This window comes from Candoia aspera, chromosome 2 (genome assembly GCF_035149785.1).
Source record: "Candoia aspera isolate rCanAsp1 chromosome 2, rCanAsp1.hap2, whole genome shotgun sequence".
NCBI classification, from domain to species: Eukaryota; Metazoa; Chordata; class Lepidosauria; order Squamata; family Boidae; genus Candoia; species Candoia aspera.
In genome coordinates, this window is record NC_086154.1 from 114,983,993 (window position 1) to 115,001,945 (window position 17,953).

General features: G+C 46.9%; 1 protein-coding gene across 1 annotated transcript; it reads left to right on the plus strand.

Moving 5' to 3' along the window:
* The first annotated feature begins 10,303 nt into the window (after positions 1-10,303).
* On the plus strand, positions 10,304-17,706 carry ENPP7 (ectonucleotide pyrophosphatase/phosphodiesterase 7). Its single transcript, XM_063293359.1, has 4 exons — positions 10,304-10,584; positions 13,549-13,694; positions 14,770-15,390; positions 17,443-17,706. The coding sequence occupies exons 1-4, from the start codon at positions 10,344-10,346 to the stop codon at positions 17,689-17,691; spliced, it is 1,257 nt and encodes a 418-aa protein (XP_063149429.1). The 5' UTR covers positions 10,304-10,343; the 3' UTR covers positions 17,692-17,706.
* The last annotated feature ends 247 nt before the right edge of the window (positions 17,707-17,953 follow it).

A 17,953-nucleotide genomic window follows, 5' to 3' on the forward strand; every position in this document is an offset into this window, starting at 1 on the left:
CGTAGTAATATATGGCTGCGAGAGCTGGACCATAAGGAAGGCTGAGAGAAGGAAGATCGATGCTTTGGAACTGTGGTGTTGGAGGAAAATTCTGAGAGTGCCTTGGACTGCAAGAAGATCAAACCAGTCCATCCTGCAGGAAATAAAGCCAGACTGCTCACTTGAGGGAATGATATTCAAGGCAAAACTGAAATACTTTGGCCACATAATGAGAAGACAGGACACCCTGGAGAAGATGCTGATGCTAGGGAGAGTGGAGGGCAAAAGGAAGAGGGGCTGACCAAGGGCAAGGTGGATGGATGATATTCTAGAGGTGACGGACTCCTCCCTGGGGGAGCTGGGGGTGTTGACGACCGACAGGAAGCTCTGGCGTGGGCTGGTCCATGAAGTCACGAAGAGTCGGAAGTGACTAAACGAATAAACAACAAAACAAGGTTGTCATCTGGAAAAGGGAGACTCACATCACTGTTCTCTTCTTGTGTAGAATATTCAAAGCCAGTCAAAGCAACCTAACCCAAGGACTCCACATATTCAAAGCCATATGGACTCTACTGCAAAGGGGAGATGCAATACAGGAAAGTATCGGCAAGGAGTAGTCTATCTTATTATGTTGCAGTAAGTTGGTAAAGTAGGTAGGAGATAACCAGAGACCAGCAATGTGTTAGCTAGTGTCATGAGTGCCGTTGAGCTGAAGTCATCAGCGCAATGGCACACATGACAATAGCAAGGAAATAGGTGAAGGGGCTCAAGATAAGTAGCCATCAACCCACAACGACTAACGGCCAACAAACAATAACTAAACGGATCACGGAGCACACCCAAGCCATCAGCGCCAATACATCGGAGATCGCCCAGCTGACAGCAATCACCAGAGGAATAGAAAACCTGATGATGGGCGATCCCGGAACGCCAGCGGGGCCTCACAACCCCTCACCCACCGGCAGGGCAACGTATTGGACAAAGGGGGGTGACGTGACCGCGAGTGAGGGGGCGCTGACCGGCGCGGGGTATTTAAACCCCGCACCGGCGCGCTCCTGTCACTCTCAGCTTTTTTCTTCCGACGCTGTAACTGCGCTGTGAATAAATCAGAGCCTGATCCACGAACCAGTGTCTGAGTATTATTCAGAGGCAGGCAGCGCATGACATAAAGCTGAGAGTCATAAACTCAGCCTCGCCGAGCCCCACCGGACGACAACGAGCCGCGGGAGGAGTAGACGGCGAGAAGACCAGCAAGATGAGGCCGGAGCGGCGCGGGCAAGGAGGGCGAGCCGCGCGGCAAGAGACAGAGGAGGACCGACCAAGGCCAGAGGCACCGCGGACTCCCGGAGCCATGGACGCCCACCCCACCCGACCCGAGCCTCAGCTCCAACCCCAAGGGGAGATGGCGACGGAGGCAACCCGACCGCGGGAGGGAGCAGCACGACTTCCGAAACCAGCGGAGGACCCCGCGCCCCACATCGCACCCCAGCAACGGGCGTGGAGCGACAGCCCAACGGCGGTCAACACGGAGGGGGACGAATGGAAGACGGCGTTCAACTGCCCCCTAGGCGCCTTCCAGTACAAAGTACTGCCCTTCGGACTCGCGGGGGCCCCTGGGGTGTTCATGCAGCTCATTAATGAGGTACAGCATGAACATCTGTTCAAAGGGGTCCTGGTCTACATCGACGACGTCCTTATTTACACAAAAACGCACGAGGAACATGTGACCCTAGTCAGGCAAGTCCTCGACAAGCTCAGAAGGGCGCAGCTCTATGCCAAGCCTACAAAGTGCGAGTTTCACAAGGAGCGCCTAGACTACCTGGGGTACCGAATCTCCGGGGACGGCATCGAAATGGACCCCGCAAAAGTCGAAGCGGTGCTAAACTGGGAGCGCCCCCGCAACAGACGCCAACTACAGAGCTTCCTCGGATTCGCGAATTTTTACAGGTCATTCGCCCGGGGGTTCGCAGAGATAGCCCTCCCCCTAACGGACCTTCTCAAAACCAAAGGGGTGGGGGACACCCGACGCGCCAAGAACCCAGGCACAGTGCTGAATTGGACTCCCGCGTGCCAGACCGCATTCAACAAGCTGAAAGCGCTGTTCACTACGGAGCCAATCCTCGCGCACCCGGACCCAGAACGGCCGTTTGTGGTCCAAGCCGACGCCTCAGACTTCTCCCTGGGAGCCATCCTGCTACAGAAAGACCCCACGGGACTCCTGAAACCATGCGCCTACCTGTCAAGGAAGTTCTCCGAGACAGAAAGGCGATGGCACGTCTGGGAGAAAGAAGCCTTCGCAGTGAAATCAGCGCTAGAGACATGGCGACACCTACTCGAGGGAGCCACCCAGCCATTCGAGGTCTGGACTGACCACCGGAACCTCGAGGCCCTACGAACGCCTAGACGCCTTAGCCCAAAACAGGTCCGATGGGCCCAATTCTTCAGCCGCTTTAATTTCCAGCTGAAGTTCATGCCGGGCAAAAAGAACTTCCTGGCCGACGGCCTCTCCCGACTGCCCCAAGACGAAGAGCCCGCCCCAGACACCATTGGGACGGTCCTATCCGCCTCGCAACTGGGGATGGCCGTGACCACCCGAAGCGGCGCGCGGAGGCAGCTCGACTCTACGGCGCAGCCGACGGCGGGACAACCGGCGACCGGAAGAAGCCAACCGCAACTACCAGGGGGAATGCGCACGGACCTCGCCGCCGCCCTCAAAACCGACCCCTGGTTCCTGGCAAACCCCGACAAGGTAACGATGGCACAGGACCTGGCATGGGGGGAAGGCAGAATCTACGTCCCGGACTCGCAACGCCAGGCGATCTTGCATAGGTCACACGACGCCAAACAAGCGGGACACTTTGGGTTCCTCAAGACCCTACACCTAACACGGCGTCAATTCTGGTGGCCCGCGCTCAGGCGAGACGTAAAAGCCTACGTAGCGTCCTGCCCAACGTGCGCTAGGGCCAAACGGGCACCAGGCAAGCCCGCGGGGCTATTACAACGGGTGGCAGAACCCTCCCGCCCATGGGAGGAAATCTCTATGGATTTTATAGTGGACCTCCCACCCAGCCAGAAGAAAACGGCCATTTGGGTGGTGAAGGACTACTTCTCAAAGCAGGCCCACTTCATCCCCTGCACGTCGGTCCCATCCTCACAACAGCTAGCCAAACTCTTCCTCATCCACGTGTACAGGCTACACGGATGTCCCGCACGTGTGGTGACCGACAGGGGCACACAGTTCACCTCCAAATTCTGGCGGGCCTTCCTAAAGCTGACGGGGACCCAACAGGCCCTATCTACGGCTTGGCACCCCCAGACGGACGGAGCCACAGAGGTTCTTAATGCCACCTTAGAGCAATTCATACGATCATATACTAACTACCACCAAGACGACTGGGCTGAACTGCTCCCGTTCGCCGAAGTCGCATACAACAACGCCGTCCACACGAGCACGGGGAAAACTCCGTTTGAAGTAGTCTTGGGGCGCGACTTCATCCCCATACCGGAGCTACCTCAACCCCCGGAACCCCAGGTGGACGCTAGCGACTGGGGACGGAAGATCGCGGAAGCATGGCCAGTAATCACGGCGGCGCTGAAGGATGCACAGGCAGCCTACAAAGAGCAGGCCGACAAGCACCGGCGCCAACAACCGACGTTCCAAGCGGGGGATATGGCCTACCTATCCACCAAGTTCCTAAAGTCAACCCAACCCTCGAAAAAACTGGGGCCTAAGTACATCGGGCCGTTCCGAGTCACGCAAATAGTGAACCCGGTAGCAATACGCTTGGACCTGCCACACAACCTACGGAGACTCCACCCGGTGTTCCACACCAGCCTCCTGAAACCGGCAACCACCTCCCGATGGCACCCAAGCACGCCACAGCCCGCACCGGTGATGATCGACGGGCAACACCACTTCGAGATAAGGGACATCTCGACTCCCGCAAGCAACGAGGAACTCTACACTATCTGGTCAGGTGGAAACACTTCCCCCACCCGGAATGGGTGGCGGCGCACAACGTTAACGCGCCTGACCTAACCAGAGCATTTCACCGGGCATACCCTGACAAGCCACAACCAAGGTCAGCAAGCCAAACCCCCCCCCCGCAGGCCCCCCCCGCCTCCCGTGCCCCAAGGGAAAGGGCCCCCCCAAGCCCGCGACTTGGGTGGACCTCCCCCCCCCCGGGACTCACTCCCCCCGCCCCGGGCCCACGAGGTGATGACAAGCGTTCGCCAGCACCCTCCCCCCGCCCCCCCGGCCGCGGGGGAGTGGCAAGCAAGTCAACAGGGCAACCTGGGGGCGACGCCCAGGAGATACAACAAAGGCGACGCACTTTAAATTGGAAAAAAAGAAGGGCCCTACCTGGAGCTGATAAGCACCCGACCAGCCACGCCTCTCTCCTCGCCGAACTGAGCCAAACAAACAGGGTGTGGCTGGAGCATGCGCACGCCAGGACGGGACCCGGGCATGCGCACCATGGACACACCCTGGGAAGGCACGTGGTAGAGGGAGGAGCAAAGGGAGGGGCGACAACTACTCCGGCGGGAATTTCAAAAAAAAAAAAAAAAAAAGTGCCGTTTGACAGCTCCACCGAAAAAAAAAAAAAAAAAACCAGAAAACCGGGGGGGAGCACTATTCGGAAAGGGGGCAGTATGTCATGAGTGCCGTTGAGCTGAAGTCATCAGCGCAATGGCACACATGACAATAGCAAGGAAATAGGTGAAGGGGCTCAAGATAAGTAGCCATCAACCCACAACGACTAACGGCCAACAAACAATAACTAAACGGATCACGGAGCACACCCAAGCCATCAGCGCCAATACATCGGAGATCGCCCAGCTGACAGCAATCACCAGAGGAATAGAAAACCTGATGATGGGCGATCCCGGAACGCCAGCGGGGCCTCACAACCCCTCACCCACCGGCAGGGCAACGTATTGGACAAAGGGGGGTGACGTGACCGCGAGTGAGGGGGCGCTGACCGGCGCGGGGTATTTAAACCCCGCACCGGCGCGCTCCTGTCACTCTCAGCTTTTTTCTTCCGACGCTGTAACTGCGCTGTGAATAAATCAGAGCCTGATCCACGAACCAGTGTCTGAGTATTATTCAGAGGCAGGCAGCGCATGACAGCTAGGTTCCACTGAGCTGGGTCAGACTGCTGGGAACTACAGACAACTGCCTTCCATCTTGACTTGTCCCCATTGCCAATCTGCAGCTCTTCCAGGGACAGGTCAGTGAAATCCACTTTATTCATGGTCTTCCCCTCCTTTAACTTCCCTCAATCTTGCCAAGCATAGCCATTTTAACAGTAGCTACAATGAAGCATGACTGGATCCTGGAGAGATGGAGAAAACCAAGCTGCTCGGTGACTTTATTGAAAGGCAGCCTGCTAAATGCTGAGAAGGGCATTAAAAGAGAGAAGAATATCAGATGCATGATTTGATAAAACACTCAATAATCTCCTTGTGGGATAAGGAACCATCAAAGTATGTCAGCAGCAACAGCGTATGTTCTATAACTTAACAGAGCAACAGCCTGATGAACTGTAAAAGGCAAGAACTGTTCCTGGAGAGAGAAAACAAGATCTATGGAAGAGGTTGAACTAGGAACCTGATCATTCGTGGCTCAGGAAAAGAGATTTGGATACCTTCTAGAGCAGTGTTTCTCGGCCTCAGCAACTTGAAGATGTGTGGACTTCACCTCCCAGAGCTGGGCGCTATGCTGGCTGGGGAGCTATGGGAGCTATTGGGAGCTATGCTGGCTGGGGAATTCTGGGAGTTGAAGTCCACACATCTTTAAATTGCCAAGGCTGAGAAACACTGTTCTAGAGCTTCCAAGAGAAAATGCATACAGAATATCCAATTAAGCTGATATCATTTGCTTTCCTTCCCACCACCAGAAAAACAAGGAAAGCAGGCAAGTCTCCTTGCAGCTTAATAAACTTCACACATGCACACAAACACACACACACACACACAGCACAAGCAAAGAGCAAGGGGCAGGAGGAAAAGCATCAAGGTCGATAGCGCGGAGTCTCTGGGGAGCAACATGACATAAGTCCTTTAAAATATTAATTCCCATTTTCATTGGAAGATGAGTCAGCAGCAGTGATAAAACCCCAGAGAAGTCATAAAAAGCCAGAACAATTGATAAAGTGGAGAGTCGACATAATAAAACTCCGCCACGTTGAAGGTCAGGTCATGCCTGTCTCAGCCAGGGCTATAAGCCAACAGATGGATGAGTGGCCTGCTCCATGGCCCCCAGGGCCAGGGAAATGACACGTCTGAGAAGGCTGTGCATCTCAACAAAACCAGAGTGAGGGGGATTTTCAGTCTCCAAGGGTGCCACCGGTATTTGCTTGCCTGCCCCAAGAATATAGCTGTGGTCCTAAGTTTTCTGAGAATTAAACTCCTCCAGTGGTAGTTCTGTTCATCGATGCAGATCGATGGAAACTAATCTAAGTGAAGCAATTGCACTTCTACAGTAGAATAAAAATTGCATCTGTCTGACAGGGCTTCACACATACACATAAATCACTTGGTCCTATACTTGATTATTCCTTGCAGAAGGTATAATCTGGTTTCGTTGAAAATACTGACTTCGAAATCATGGGCAAGGATGTGAAATATCCACATAGAGCATGAGATCGGTAATGTAGCATTCACACATACAACCTTGGCTTTGGTCCCAGGCCTTGAGTTGATGTTTATTACTTGTTCAATGGCCTTTGTTTTCTTTTGTTGATTTTGCTGTCTATTAGATTATTTTATTTTATTTTATTTATTTATTTATCAGATTCTTATCACTGCCCATCTCCCCCACATGGGGGACCCTGGGCAGTTCACAGTAAAAACAATTTAAAATTCAGTAAAATTATAAATAATACTAATATTCCAATAAATATAAAATACAATATAAAATACAATAAAATCCAAATAAGGGCAGATCAGTTCAGCCCATAAGGGATAAGGCTGGTCCCTGCAGGGCTAGGGAACTAATCAGCCCCAGGAATGGCTCTTCCTCTCCCCACTCCAAGCATGATGACAGAACCAGGTTTTCAGCTGTTTTCTGAAGTCCAGAAGAGAGGGGGTAACGGCATTTCCGGGGGAAGGATGTTCCAAAGGGCGGGAGCTACTGCAGAGAAGGCTCACCTCCTGGACGCCGCCAGATGGAATTCTCTTGCAGATGGGGTCCGTAGCATGCCCACTTTGCATGACTGGGTGGGACGGGTTGATGTGATGCAAGTGAGACGGTCCCTTAGGTAACCTGGACCCATGCCATGTAGGGCTTTAAAGGTGATAACCAACACCTTGAATTGGACCCAGAAGCAAACCGGCACCCAGTGCAGCTCGCGGAGCAGTGGAGTTATATGTGCTGATCTTGAAGCACCTAAAATCATCTGCGCAGCCGCATTTTGGACCAGCTGTAGCTTCCGGATACTCTTCAAGGGTAGCCCCATGTAGAGCGCATTACAGTAGTCTATATGGGAGATGACCAGGGTATGAGTGACCATTCGAAGGGCTTCTCGCTCCAGGAAGGGGTGTAACTGGCGCACAACACCAACAACGAAGTTGCGCAAAGGCCCTTCTGGCCACGTCTGCCACCTGCTGTTCGAGCAGGAGTCGTGAGTCCACAAGGACACCCAAGTTATGCACGGGGTCTGTCTGGGGCAGTGCAACTCCATCCAGAACTAAAGATGGCAAATTCCTGGGAACCAAGGGGCCATTAACCCACAGCCACTCCATCTTACCAGGGTTCAGCTGAAGCCTGTTGTTCCCCATCCAGACCCCAACAGCCCCCAGGCACCTGGAAAGGGCAGCCACAGCATCACTTACTTCCCCCAGGATGGAAATGTATAGCTGAGTATCATCAGCATATTGATGGTACCTCATCCCGTGGAGACAGATGATCTCACCCAGCGGTTTCATGTAGATATTAAAAAGGAGAGGAGAGAGTATTTTAGTCTGGGCTGTCTGTTCAATTTAATGTTTTTAGCTGTTTTTATGTTTTCTCTAGTTTTGTACACTGCCCAGAGTCCACTGGAGTGGGTGGCCAACATTATATATGTATGTATGTATGTATGTGTGTATGTATGTATGTATGTATGTATGTATGTATGTATGTGTATATATATATATCAAGCAAGCAAGCAAGCATAAATAACATGAGTTTGTAGCTATTGAGCCATCTGGAAATGGACCAACCATGGGGTGCTGCCAATAGAGAATCCTGATGGTCTGTCCTCCTGGTGGCTGCTCGTACTCTATTGATTTGGAGACTCCATGCATAATTGTGTTAGTTGCAGGATCCTGCATGCAGCAGCATTATGTTAATCATAAGGAAAGTGTCTTATATTGAGTCAAGCCATTGATGCTTCTGACCCAAGATCGTTAACTCTAACCAGAGATTCAGGTGGGAGCTTTCCCAGACCTAACAGGAGATGCCAAGATTGAATCTAGAACTTCCTGTGGGCAAAACCTGTGCTCTGTCACTGACTTAGAGCCTTCTTAAAGCGGGAAGAATGGACGTGCGGACAAGGCTACGTGCCCTATAAACAAATGAAGGCACTCATAACAACAGGTTAAAAGAATATAATAGAAGAGAGCAAAAAGGAGTTAGTAAACATAATTGTTGACAGAAAGGGCTGCCTACTTTGAATCATCAAGGCTCTTGATAGAGAATTAGAGCTTCTCTGCACTGCTTAGTTGCCCTGTTGCCAGAATGGGCTAGCAAACATTTTTTTGAGAGCAAGAATGGGTGTGACACTTTTCTAACCTCCTTCTCATTGCAAATTTTCCTGCTACATGTGGAAGTAGACTTTTCTTCTCAGATTGCCTCAAGAGCTCCTATCCTCCTTGAGTGGCACACCTTACTTCCTTACAGCTAACCCCAGCATATTGTGCCATGAAACACTTCTGTTGATTTCTGTATATCAAGCTTCTTTTTAGGAGATCAAGCTGTATCCCTAAAATTGGTAACAGGGTTTACAACTCTAGCTTTAGTAAATTCTATAGAATAGGTGTAATTAGGATTAATTTTAACTGCATTGTATTTATAGTTCAAAGTTTTTCTAAGGAGTCCACATGCTTGTTATATTCATTTTCCATATGGCCTTTTGAGGCACTACTGATGGCTAAACTCCCACCCGCTTCAGCTGTCAAACTGTGTAGCACAGATCTTACTTTTGTTTTAATCTGGAATGCTTGAATTGGAACTCTTTATTAGCAATTACACTGCTAATATTTTGAAATATTTCCTCCATATAAAAAGCTTCTTGCATTTAATAAACTAGCATAGGGAGGAAGGTTTAGCACAGGTCTCTTACTGATATTTATTTACTTATTTATTCATCAAATTCTGCCACCGCCCATCTCCCCGCAGAGGAGGGACTCTGTACATGCTAGCTTACTGCATGAAGGAGCATTTTATTGGGGGGAGAACTGAAAAAGATGCCCACTACATGGTAAAGTCGAGGGCCAGCAGAAAAGAGGAAGATCTTCAATGAGCTGGATTGATACAATTACAGCAACAATGGATGCAAACATTGGAACAGTCAGGCGTGTGGCGCAGGACCGAACAGCATTTCCTTCTGTTATACGTAGAATCGCCATGAGTCGTAAACAACTCAATGGCAACTAACAACAACAACCTGTAATGTACAGTGGAACAGTCCAAATTCTGTCACTTCACTGCGTATAATGCAAAATTTAAATCTTAGTCACCTATCATATGCTGCTGTCCTTGTCTCTTATTTATTGAATTAATCCATCAAGAAATGATTCAAGGCTATTCTCCTATTCATCGTGTATTTAGCGATAAGAGAAATACATACTGTAGGGCAAATGGCCTTGTCTGCACATTCACTCTTCCCTCTTTAAGAAGGCTCTAAGTCAGTGACAGAGTACAGCTTTGGCACACAGGAAGTTCTAGATTCAATCTTGGCATCTCGTTAGGTCTGGAAAAACTGAGCATTTTTTTGGGGGGGGGGGATGTCTGACTATCTTCTGTCATACCTGATTCCAGTCCACTTTCCATTTCCTGTCCAAGCATACAACCAGCGCCTCTTTCAGTGCTCAGCACAAATCTATTGTACCTGATCATAGAAGTTAAGTACATGGGAAGATAGAGATAGACAACAATGGGTTTTGAGGAAAGGGGAGATAATTTCATGTCAAGCCCCCATCTCACACGCACACTTAAATAAAATGTATAGGATACAGCTTTTAAACCCAGCAGGAAGTTGTCCTAAAGCCAAGAGCAGGGAGTGGATCAGATAGGGCTTTGAACTTGAGACCCTGCTGTGTACTTATTAGGTAAGCTCCTGGGATGCTTGTTTCTTTCCCCCTCTTGCTTTCTCGGAAAGATGTTTGTGTTCCTGGCTTTCCTGGCTCCCTTGCTTTCCATTATAGTGTGTGCCCCACTACAAGGGACAAGAAGCCACAACAAGCTTCTACTTGTTTCTTTTGATGGCTTTCGGTGGAATTACGATCAGGATGTGGACACCCCCAATCTAGATGCCATGGCTAGAGATGGGGTGAAGGCACGCTACATTACTCCCCCCTTTGTCACCCAGACAAGCCCGTGCCACTTCACTTTGCTCACAGGTGAGTGTTGAACTCTGGAAGGGAAGTGACGGGATGGAAAGGTAGGAGGAAAAATTGAGAATCTGAAATGGATGTGTCACTGGGAAGGATAGGGCTGTGTATTTATGGTGACTTTTTGGTTTATGGGGTTAAGGGAGTGGGAGCATTTGCCATTCTCACCCTTAACCCAGAGCCCAAAAACCAAGTAAAGATTGCATTGTCAAAAACCAGCTATTTTTCTGTTGCTCAGGATTCTGACCTGCAAATATATATTCATATGCTAATATACTAATGTCCAGTACAGGTCTTGAGAGCCTGTTTGGTGTAGCGGTTAAGGCATCAGGCTAGAAACTGGGAGACCGTGAGTTCTAGTCCCGCCTGAGGCACAAAGCCAGCTGGGTGACCTTGGGCCAGTCACCCTCTCTCAGCCCTAGGAAGGAGGCAATGGCAAACCACTTCTGAAAAACCTTGCCAAGAAAACTGCAGGGTTTGTCCAGGCAGTCTCCAAGAATTGGACACGATTGAATGGATTAAATTTTTAAAAAGCACAGGTCTTACCTAATCCTCAGTGACCTGACTAGATTTGAATCAAGATGTAATGAACATGTTGCTCATATTTCATCAGTAAGAAAATAGAAGCATGTTTCATCATGTGAATTTTTATGTGTTATATGTCATGTTTGTTTTGAAGCATTGGCAATCCAGCTCTTGGAGGGTTATTTTGATAACAGTTTTGTCTCTCAGCACAACTCCCTTCCCCAAACTCATCCATGTTCCTGAAGATCACAGCTAGATTATGCGAATGTTATTGTCAGCTCTGACCAACTATTGTCAGCTCTGACCAGCTCTGACCATTAGCCCACTATTTTCACACTGAGGAAACATGCCATGATAGTCATAACAAAAGAATGATGCCTCTGCTGTAAATCAATACAGGTAGTCCTTGCTTAACTACCACAACTGGGACTGGAATTTTGGTTGCTAAGTGAAATGGTCATTAAGTGAATCTGACCCAATTTTGCAACCTTTTTTGCAGCAGTTGCTAAGCAAATCACATGGTCAATTAAGCAAACCACATGCTTGTTCAGCAAATGATGTGGTTCCCCATTGATTTTGCTAGCTGGAAGCTGGCTAGGAAGGTCGAAAATGGCGGTCACGTGACTGCAGGATACTGCAACAGTCATAAATGTGAACTGGTTGCCAAGTGCCCAAATTGTGATCACATGTCTGCAGGGATGCTACGATGGTCATAAATGCGAGGATCAGTTGCAACTCAGTTTTTTCAACACCATCATAAGTCTGAACCATCACTAAACAAATGGTCATTAAGCAAGGACTACCTGTACTTTAAGACACTGGACAAATTGTTCATTTGTTTCCTTCAGAGTACTTCCAAATTTTAACCTTTCTAAATCTACTTATGGGTCTTAAATTTTCAGGAATTACAAATTTTGTGGGAAATGTCAATATAATTATTAAACATTCAGGCAATTGTAGCTGATGGGCAAAACAGATCCATCCTGTAAATATTTCCCAAATGTTCACTGGAACAAAGGCATGATTAAAATCCTTAAGGCAATGGAGGTATGCAACTAGTTGAGCTTGACTGATCCCCAAAAGCTAAACAGAGTTGGACCTAGTTCATACTTGGATAGGAGACCATCAGGAGATCTTAGGGTGGCAGTCTAGACTGGGAAGTCAAAAAACATCCTAGAAGAAGGCAATGACAAGCCATTTCTGAATACCTGCCAAGAATAGCACATGGCTAGGTATTACACAGAAGGAAGGAATGCAGTACATGCCATCTTGAGCTTATAGAGGAAAGGAGGATATTAAACAAATCAATAAATGTAGTCACCTGAAATCAAACTTGACTTAAGGGAGCCTTTTTATAATTAAAAGAGACCATGTAAGATCAGTGCCTGTATCTGGAGAATGCTGAAGCATCAATGACATTATAACCAAGACACAACTTCCCTGGCTCACTTGCCCTATTATCTAGCAGTAGTTTCATGGTCCATCACCTGAATTTTTTCTCTTATTAAAGAAATGCAGGAGTAGAATTTTCAGGGATCAATAGACAAAAACTGGGAAGGTTAAATGGAGAATGAGTGGAATGGAGAAGGAAGTGGAAACAATGGGCTGCATCATCAGAGGCTCTTTTCTTGATTTGTAAAAGCCTGTTGGACTATCCAAGGCATTTCTGTGGAGGGGTCCAAGGGTGGCAACATCTCTAGGAATTCTCTGGCATCTGTCTCTGAAAAGAGAGAATCGCCATAGCTGAACAGGTGTGGGAGAAAGAGCTGCCAGGCACCAACAGACATCCAAGAAGAACTTCAGGCAGAAGAAACAGCGAGCAAGCAAGGGCTGGCAGGAAGCGGTCTGGTCGTTCCACCAGGTCTGCATCATCAGGGGCAAGTCTAGGACCCCACTGTCTAAAGGGCCACTTTTTTTCTTTTTTTGTCTGCCTTTTTGTTTAATTCCTACCCTGCCCTTTCTTCATCCCCCCATTTAAGGGGGTGAAAAGAGGGAGCAGTAGAAGAAAAAATGTTCCGGAAAGGAAAGTTGCAGAGGAAGGGATTTCCCAGAAGCATGGAGGGGTCCATCAGCATCTTGTCCCAACTGCCCCCCATCCTGGCAGTGCCAAGGCAGTAATTTCATGGTGGCAACAGGGCATTAGGAGAATAGTGACTAACCTGACCAAGGAAGCTTTGCTTAGGTCTCTTGGCCAGTCAGAAAAGCAAGGAGACACTGAGACCTAAATCATCCTTCCAACAAACTGGGACAGTGCTGCAATTTCCCAGGCTTTGGAGGCTCCGTGGCTGAGATCTCTGGTAACTATGGCCTAATGCTGTCCTCAGGAACAGGAAGGGAATTAGGCTAGTGGTCCCTCTGTGGTGGCCTTCACCAGTTAAGGCCAAGTATCCAGAAATTCATGCAACATAGAAATTAAAACTAATTCCAAGCTTCTCTTTCCCCTGGTAGGAAAGTACATTGAAAACCATGGAGTGATTCACAACATGTGGTTCAACACCAGCACTGGACAAAAACTGCCTTATTACCATACCCAGCGGAGGTCTGACTGGTGGGACAATGGAAGCCTCCCCATCTGGATCACAGCACAGAGACAGGTAAGTCCTAAACCATAAAAATAAGCCTTCTCGTCCAAGATGTTACTCAGGAAGAATGCATCCCTATTCTTAATGACTTCATTTTGCAACCAACCTTAAGCATCATATGAAACCATGTAGTGCTCTGTCTCCAGACATTTTGTAATGGCACAAATTCTAAAACAAAAAAAGGAAACATAAAATCAAATAAGCTTTGCAAGTATTTTGGGGGTTGTCTCCTCCCTGTCAATAAATTGGGTTCTAATTGTCAAACAGTTGATGTTAATTAATTTAGAATCATTTCTTCAAAACAGATCCTGAGAAAATGGGCAATGAAAAGAAAGATACTTCCTGAGATGTGTGTGTGGAGGTTTGCAGATAAATCTATTAACTTGTAGATGCAAAAAGAGAGAGGGGGGGGGGAATTCTGAAACTAAAATAAAATTGGAAAAGGACAAGTAATTGTGTATGAGAGATGATCTATGTATATTGGAACTGGAGGGCAGACTTTAGGAAGGGCCATAGTCATGTTCTATCATTTCTGTTTTTATTACTTACTCATCCTCAGATTTTCCTTCCTTGAATTCAAGTCCATGTATATATTCATCTCAGTATGTAGCAACTTATATTTGTCCACTAAATAAACATATACACAAATGTTGATCTAAAGAAGGATTGAAACCCTTGTCACATCTTTTAAACAACTAGGATTCTGTAGAATTGGTTCTCTTTTCAGAACAATGTCTGAGTCACTTGCTGAGATGGGCGGCTATAGAAATTGAATGAATGAATGAATGAATGAATGAATGAATGTCACTGAATTTGGATTCTTTAGTACTCTGCAGTGTTAGTTTTAAATGCAGGACATATGTGGCCCTTGCAGTATGAAAGAAAAACTCTGCCCCCTTCCTCCCTGGATGCCATGACAGACACTGCTCCCCTCAGCTCTGTGCTGACTTTTGAGGTGTAAGCATATTCTGGCAATATGTCCAAGGTGCATCTAAGACGCCAGCCTGCATTTGTATGTTGGGCACATGAACACATAGCCCTGTGGATTGCCTTTCCAACTCATAGGTTTACAATCTTCTCATTCTAGGGTTTGAAAACGGCCTCCCTCTTTTTCCCAGGAGGGAATGCCACGTACCAAGGAGAAGAAGTGAATGTTAAGAAGGTGGAGAATCTCCTTCACAAGTATGACAATGAGACTGAGTGGAGGCAGAATGTTGATACAGTCATGAAGTGGTTCCATGACGATGACCTTGACTTTGTGGCCCTTTACTTTGGGGAACCTGACTCTACTGGACACAAATTTGGCCCAGAATCCCAGCAGAGGAAAAATATGATCAGCCAGGTTGATCGGACAGTGGGCTATTTGAGACAGCGCATTGCAGAGCATGGCATGAACTCAATACTTAACTTAGTCATCACATCTGACCATGGCATGGAAACAGTTATCAAAGAGGATGAAATTCACCTCCTCAAAGTGGCAAACTTCTCATTCCAGGACATTCAGTTTGAGCTGGTTGATTATGGGCCACATGGCCTGCTGCTACCAAAACCTGGGAAACTAAAGCAAGTTTATGAAGCCCTGAAGAATGCCCACCCCAAACTCCATGTTTATAAGAAGGAGGAGTTCCCCAGAAGATTCCATTATGCCAACCATACTCGCGTCACACCTCTTGTGCTATATAGTGACCCTGGCTATGTGATCCATGGGGTACAGTGTTCTGTCTACATCGTTAATGCCAAGCTTTTTGCCTCTCTTTCCTTATGTGGCTTTCCTTTGCATGCATGGCAAACATAAAGAAGCTTCTTAAGGAGGACAAAGGGGGAGGATCATATAAAATATCAGTCCAAGGCATTTTGCTTTGAATTACAACTTTTGCAGCATTATTCACATGCAACCTCTGCCTTCTTGGATGGCGCTGGCCAGGGCATGCAGCTTCACTCTGTGATATGACACAGACAAACCTATGCATATTTGCCCATGCTATGACATCCTTCCCAAAACATGTATCATTCAAATATCTTGGAATGTGCCAGAATTCCCAATGGCCAAAGCTATTTGGGAATTCTGTATGTTATATTGTAATGCCAGCACATTTGGAAGGCATCGGGTTGGGAAATACAGCATTTTATGCAGCAAGTAACTTTTGGAAACAGTTATATTACTCTTAGATTTCACTTCTATATGCCTACTGCAACCATTTTTTTTCTTTATTTGAAAAGCATTCAGCACATCCTACTGACCCATCTCAAATTTACTTACTTACTTACTTACTTACTTATTTATTTGTCGAATTTGTCACCTCCCATCTCCTCTGACCAGAGGGACTCTGGGCAGTTTACAACACAGAAATATAGAATAAAAACTCAAATAAAAACAAAATAAAATTCCAATAAAATCCCATTAAAAACCAAAACAATTTCTTGACTACCCCAGCTCATAAAAACCAGATGGCTATGATCTCTTCAACCATCATGTAGGAGGGGCACTTCAAGGCACCAGCCAACCCCAAGTATGTCGATTCTCCTCCCTGCCCCAAGCCAGGCGGCAGAGCCAGGTCTTCAACTTCCTCCGGAAGGCTAAAAGCGATGAGGCTAATGTATTTCTGAAGAAACATGCACAGGATTGGCCAATCATTCATTAAATATACTCAAGGGATCCTACTGAATTCAGGGACTACCAAGTCATCACAGGGTCTGGAATCCTAAGCATCAGAATTCATGTTAGTGAGTGTTTCCTCCTAAGCACTGCCCTTTTGAAATGATGAATTCTTACAGTGTGGCTAAGCAGGCCAGATGCTTCCTTTCCCTCTCAAAGATAACCTGACTGGCAGAAATTTTCTACTGGTGACATTCCTGCCAGGTGTAGCAAATCAAATGCCCCCAAATGAGATGTTTAGGCATTGGAATAGAACCAGGTCTGGGCACCCTAGATCCAGAACTGTTTCATTTTTCAATCGAAACCCATCAATTAAGCCAGGGTAGAGCTGGCATGGCTAATTCCAATCCACTTGCCTGTTTGCTTTCCAATAAGTTAAAAAGCTCAGCAAAACTGTCCCTCCAGTTCTGCACTGACTAGCATGAGCAACAGTATAGTTGTCCACAACTTGGATGGCTCTGCGTTGAACAAAGATTTTGCTTAATGTCTTTACACGCAGAAATCTCTCTCTCTTACCTGCCATGCAAGTGGATTGTGCCGCTAAAGGAAAGTATTAACAGCTCCTAGTTAGCATGAAGGATCCATTTAGCTGCAAACAGATTATTTTGTTCTGTTATTTTTTTTCTTTTTTTATCAAATTTGTCACTGCCCATCTCCTCCCACCAGAGGGACTCTTTTTGTTGTTGTTATTACAATCACTCTATGTGCATGTTTGTTCAGGAAATAAGAATATCAAAATAGGAAAAGTCTACTTAAATCAATTACACAAAGAGATTAACCATGCTTATTTTATTTATTAATTTACTATTTATACGTGTATTTTTAATCCAATCATTGTTGGAACGATTTTATTGAAAGAGCAATAACTTTTCTAGGCGACTACCTGCTATTGGGTTTTTTCCGTCCTGATTTAAATAATTTCATTCTGATACAATGATGAGTTGAAAAACAAGCTGCATCTTTGCTCTGTTGCTGTGTGGGTGAGGAGAATTATTTTAATTACAGATAAAAGTTTAGTTGCAGGTAATCACTGACAAAAGATCTTGCTCTTTCAGTGAAAGGCAAATTGCATGTGATGAGCTGTAGCCTTTCCTTCTTTTTCAGAGAATCAAAGTGCAGTTCAATAGAGGGGAACACGGCTTTGACAATGAGGCTATGAACATGAAGACCATCTTCCGAGCTGTAGGACCAGCTTTCAAGCAAGGGCTGGAGGTGGAACCTTTTGAAAGTGTTAATATTTATGCCCTCCTTTGCAAACTCCTGAATATCACACCTGAACCACATGATGGATCCTTGGAAGTCACCCAGCACATGCTCATCAAAGTCACAGGTCTGTTTTTTCTGGCTAGCTAACTTTCAATACTGCAATTCACCAATTATTCAACAAACTGATTCAGTCCAAAAAGATTAATTAAATATCAGAGAGACAGGGTTATAAATTGTCAGTGATACGCCTTAATAGTCCCTTTTGGAGACCGAGGATCCCTAAAGAGTTTGCTCTTTTCTGATCAGGGATAACCCCTTTTATTTAAGTAGCAGCAGTCTCCACAATCTTTATAAATTGTGCAGTGATGATATCAGACCCCGAAGGACTTGTTCCTTTAACTTATCCAAC

What these genes read in the sequence shown, in the direction of transcription:
- ENPP7 (XM_063293359.1), top strand. Translation starts at nt 10,344, where the DNA reads ATGTTTGTGTTCCTGGCTTTCCTGGCTCCCTTGCTTTCCATTATAGTG. An exon ending in CCACTTCACTTTGCTCACAG is followed by an intron (nt 10,585 to 13,548) that starts GTGAGTGTTGAA and finishes TTCCCCTGGTAG; the next exon opens with GAAAGTACATTGAAAACCAT. An exon ending in CTGGCTATGTGATCCATGGG is followed by an intron (nt 15,391 to 17,442) that starts GTACAGTGTTCT and finishes CTTCTTTTTCAG; the next exon opens with AGAATCAAAGTGCAGTTCAA.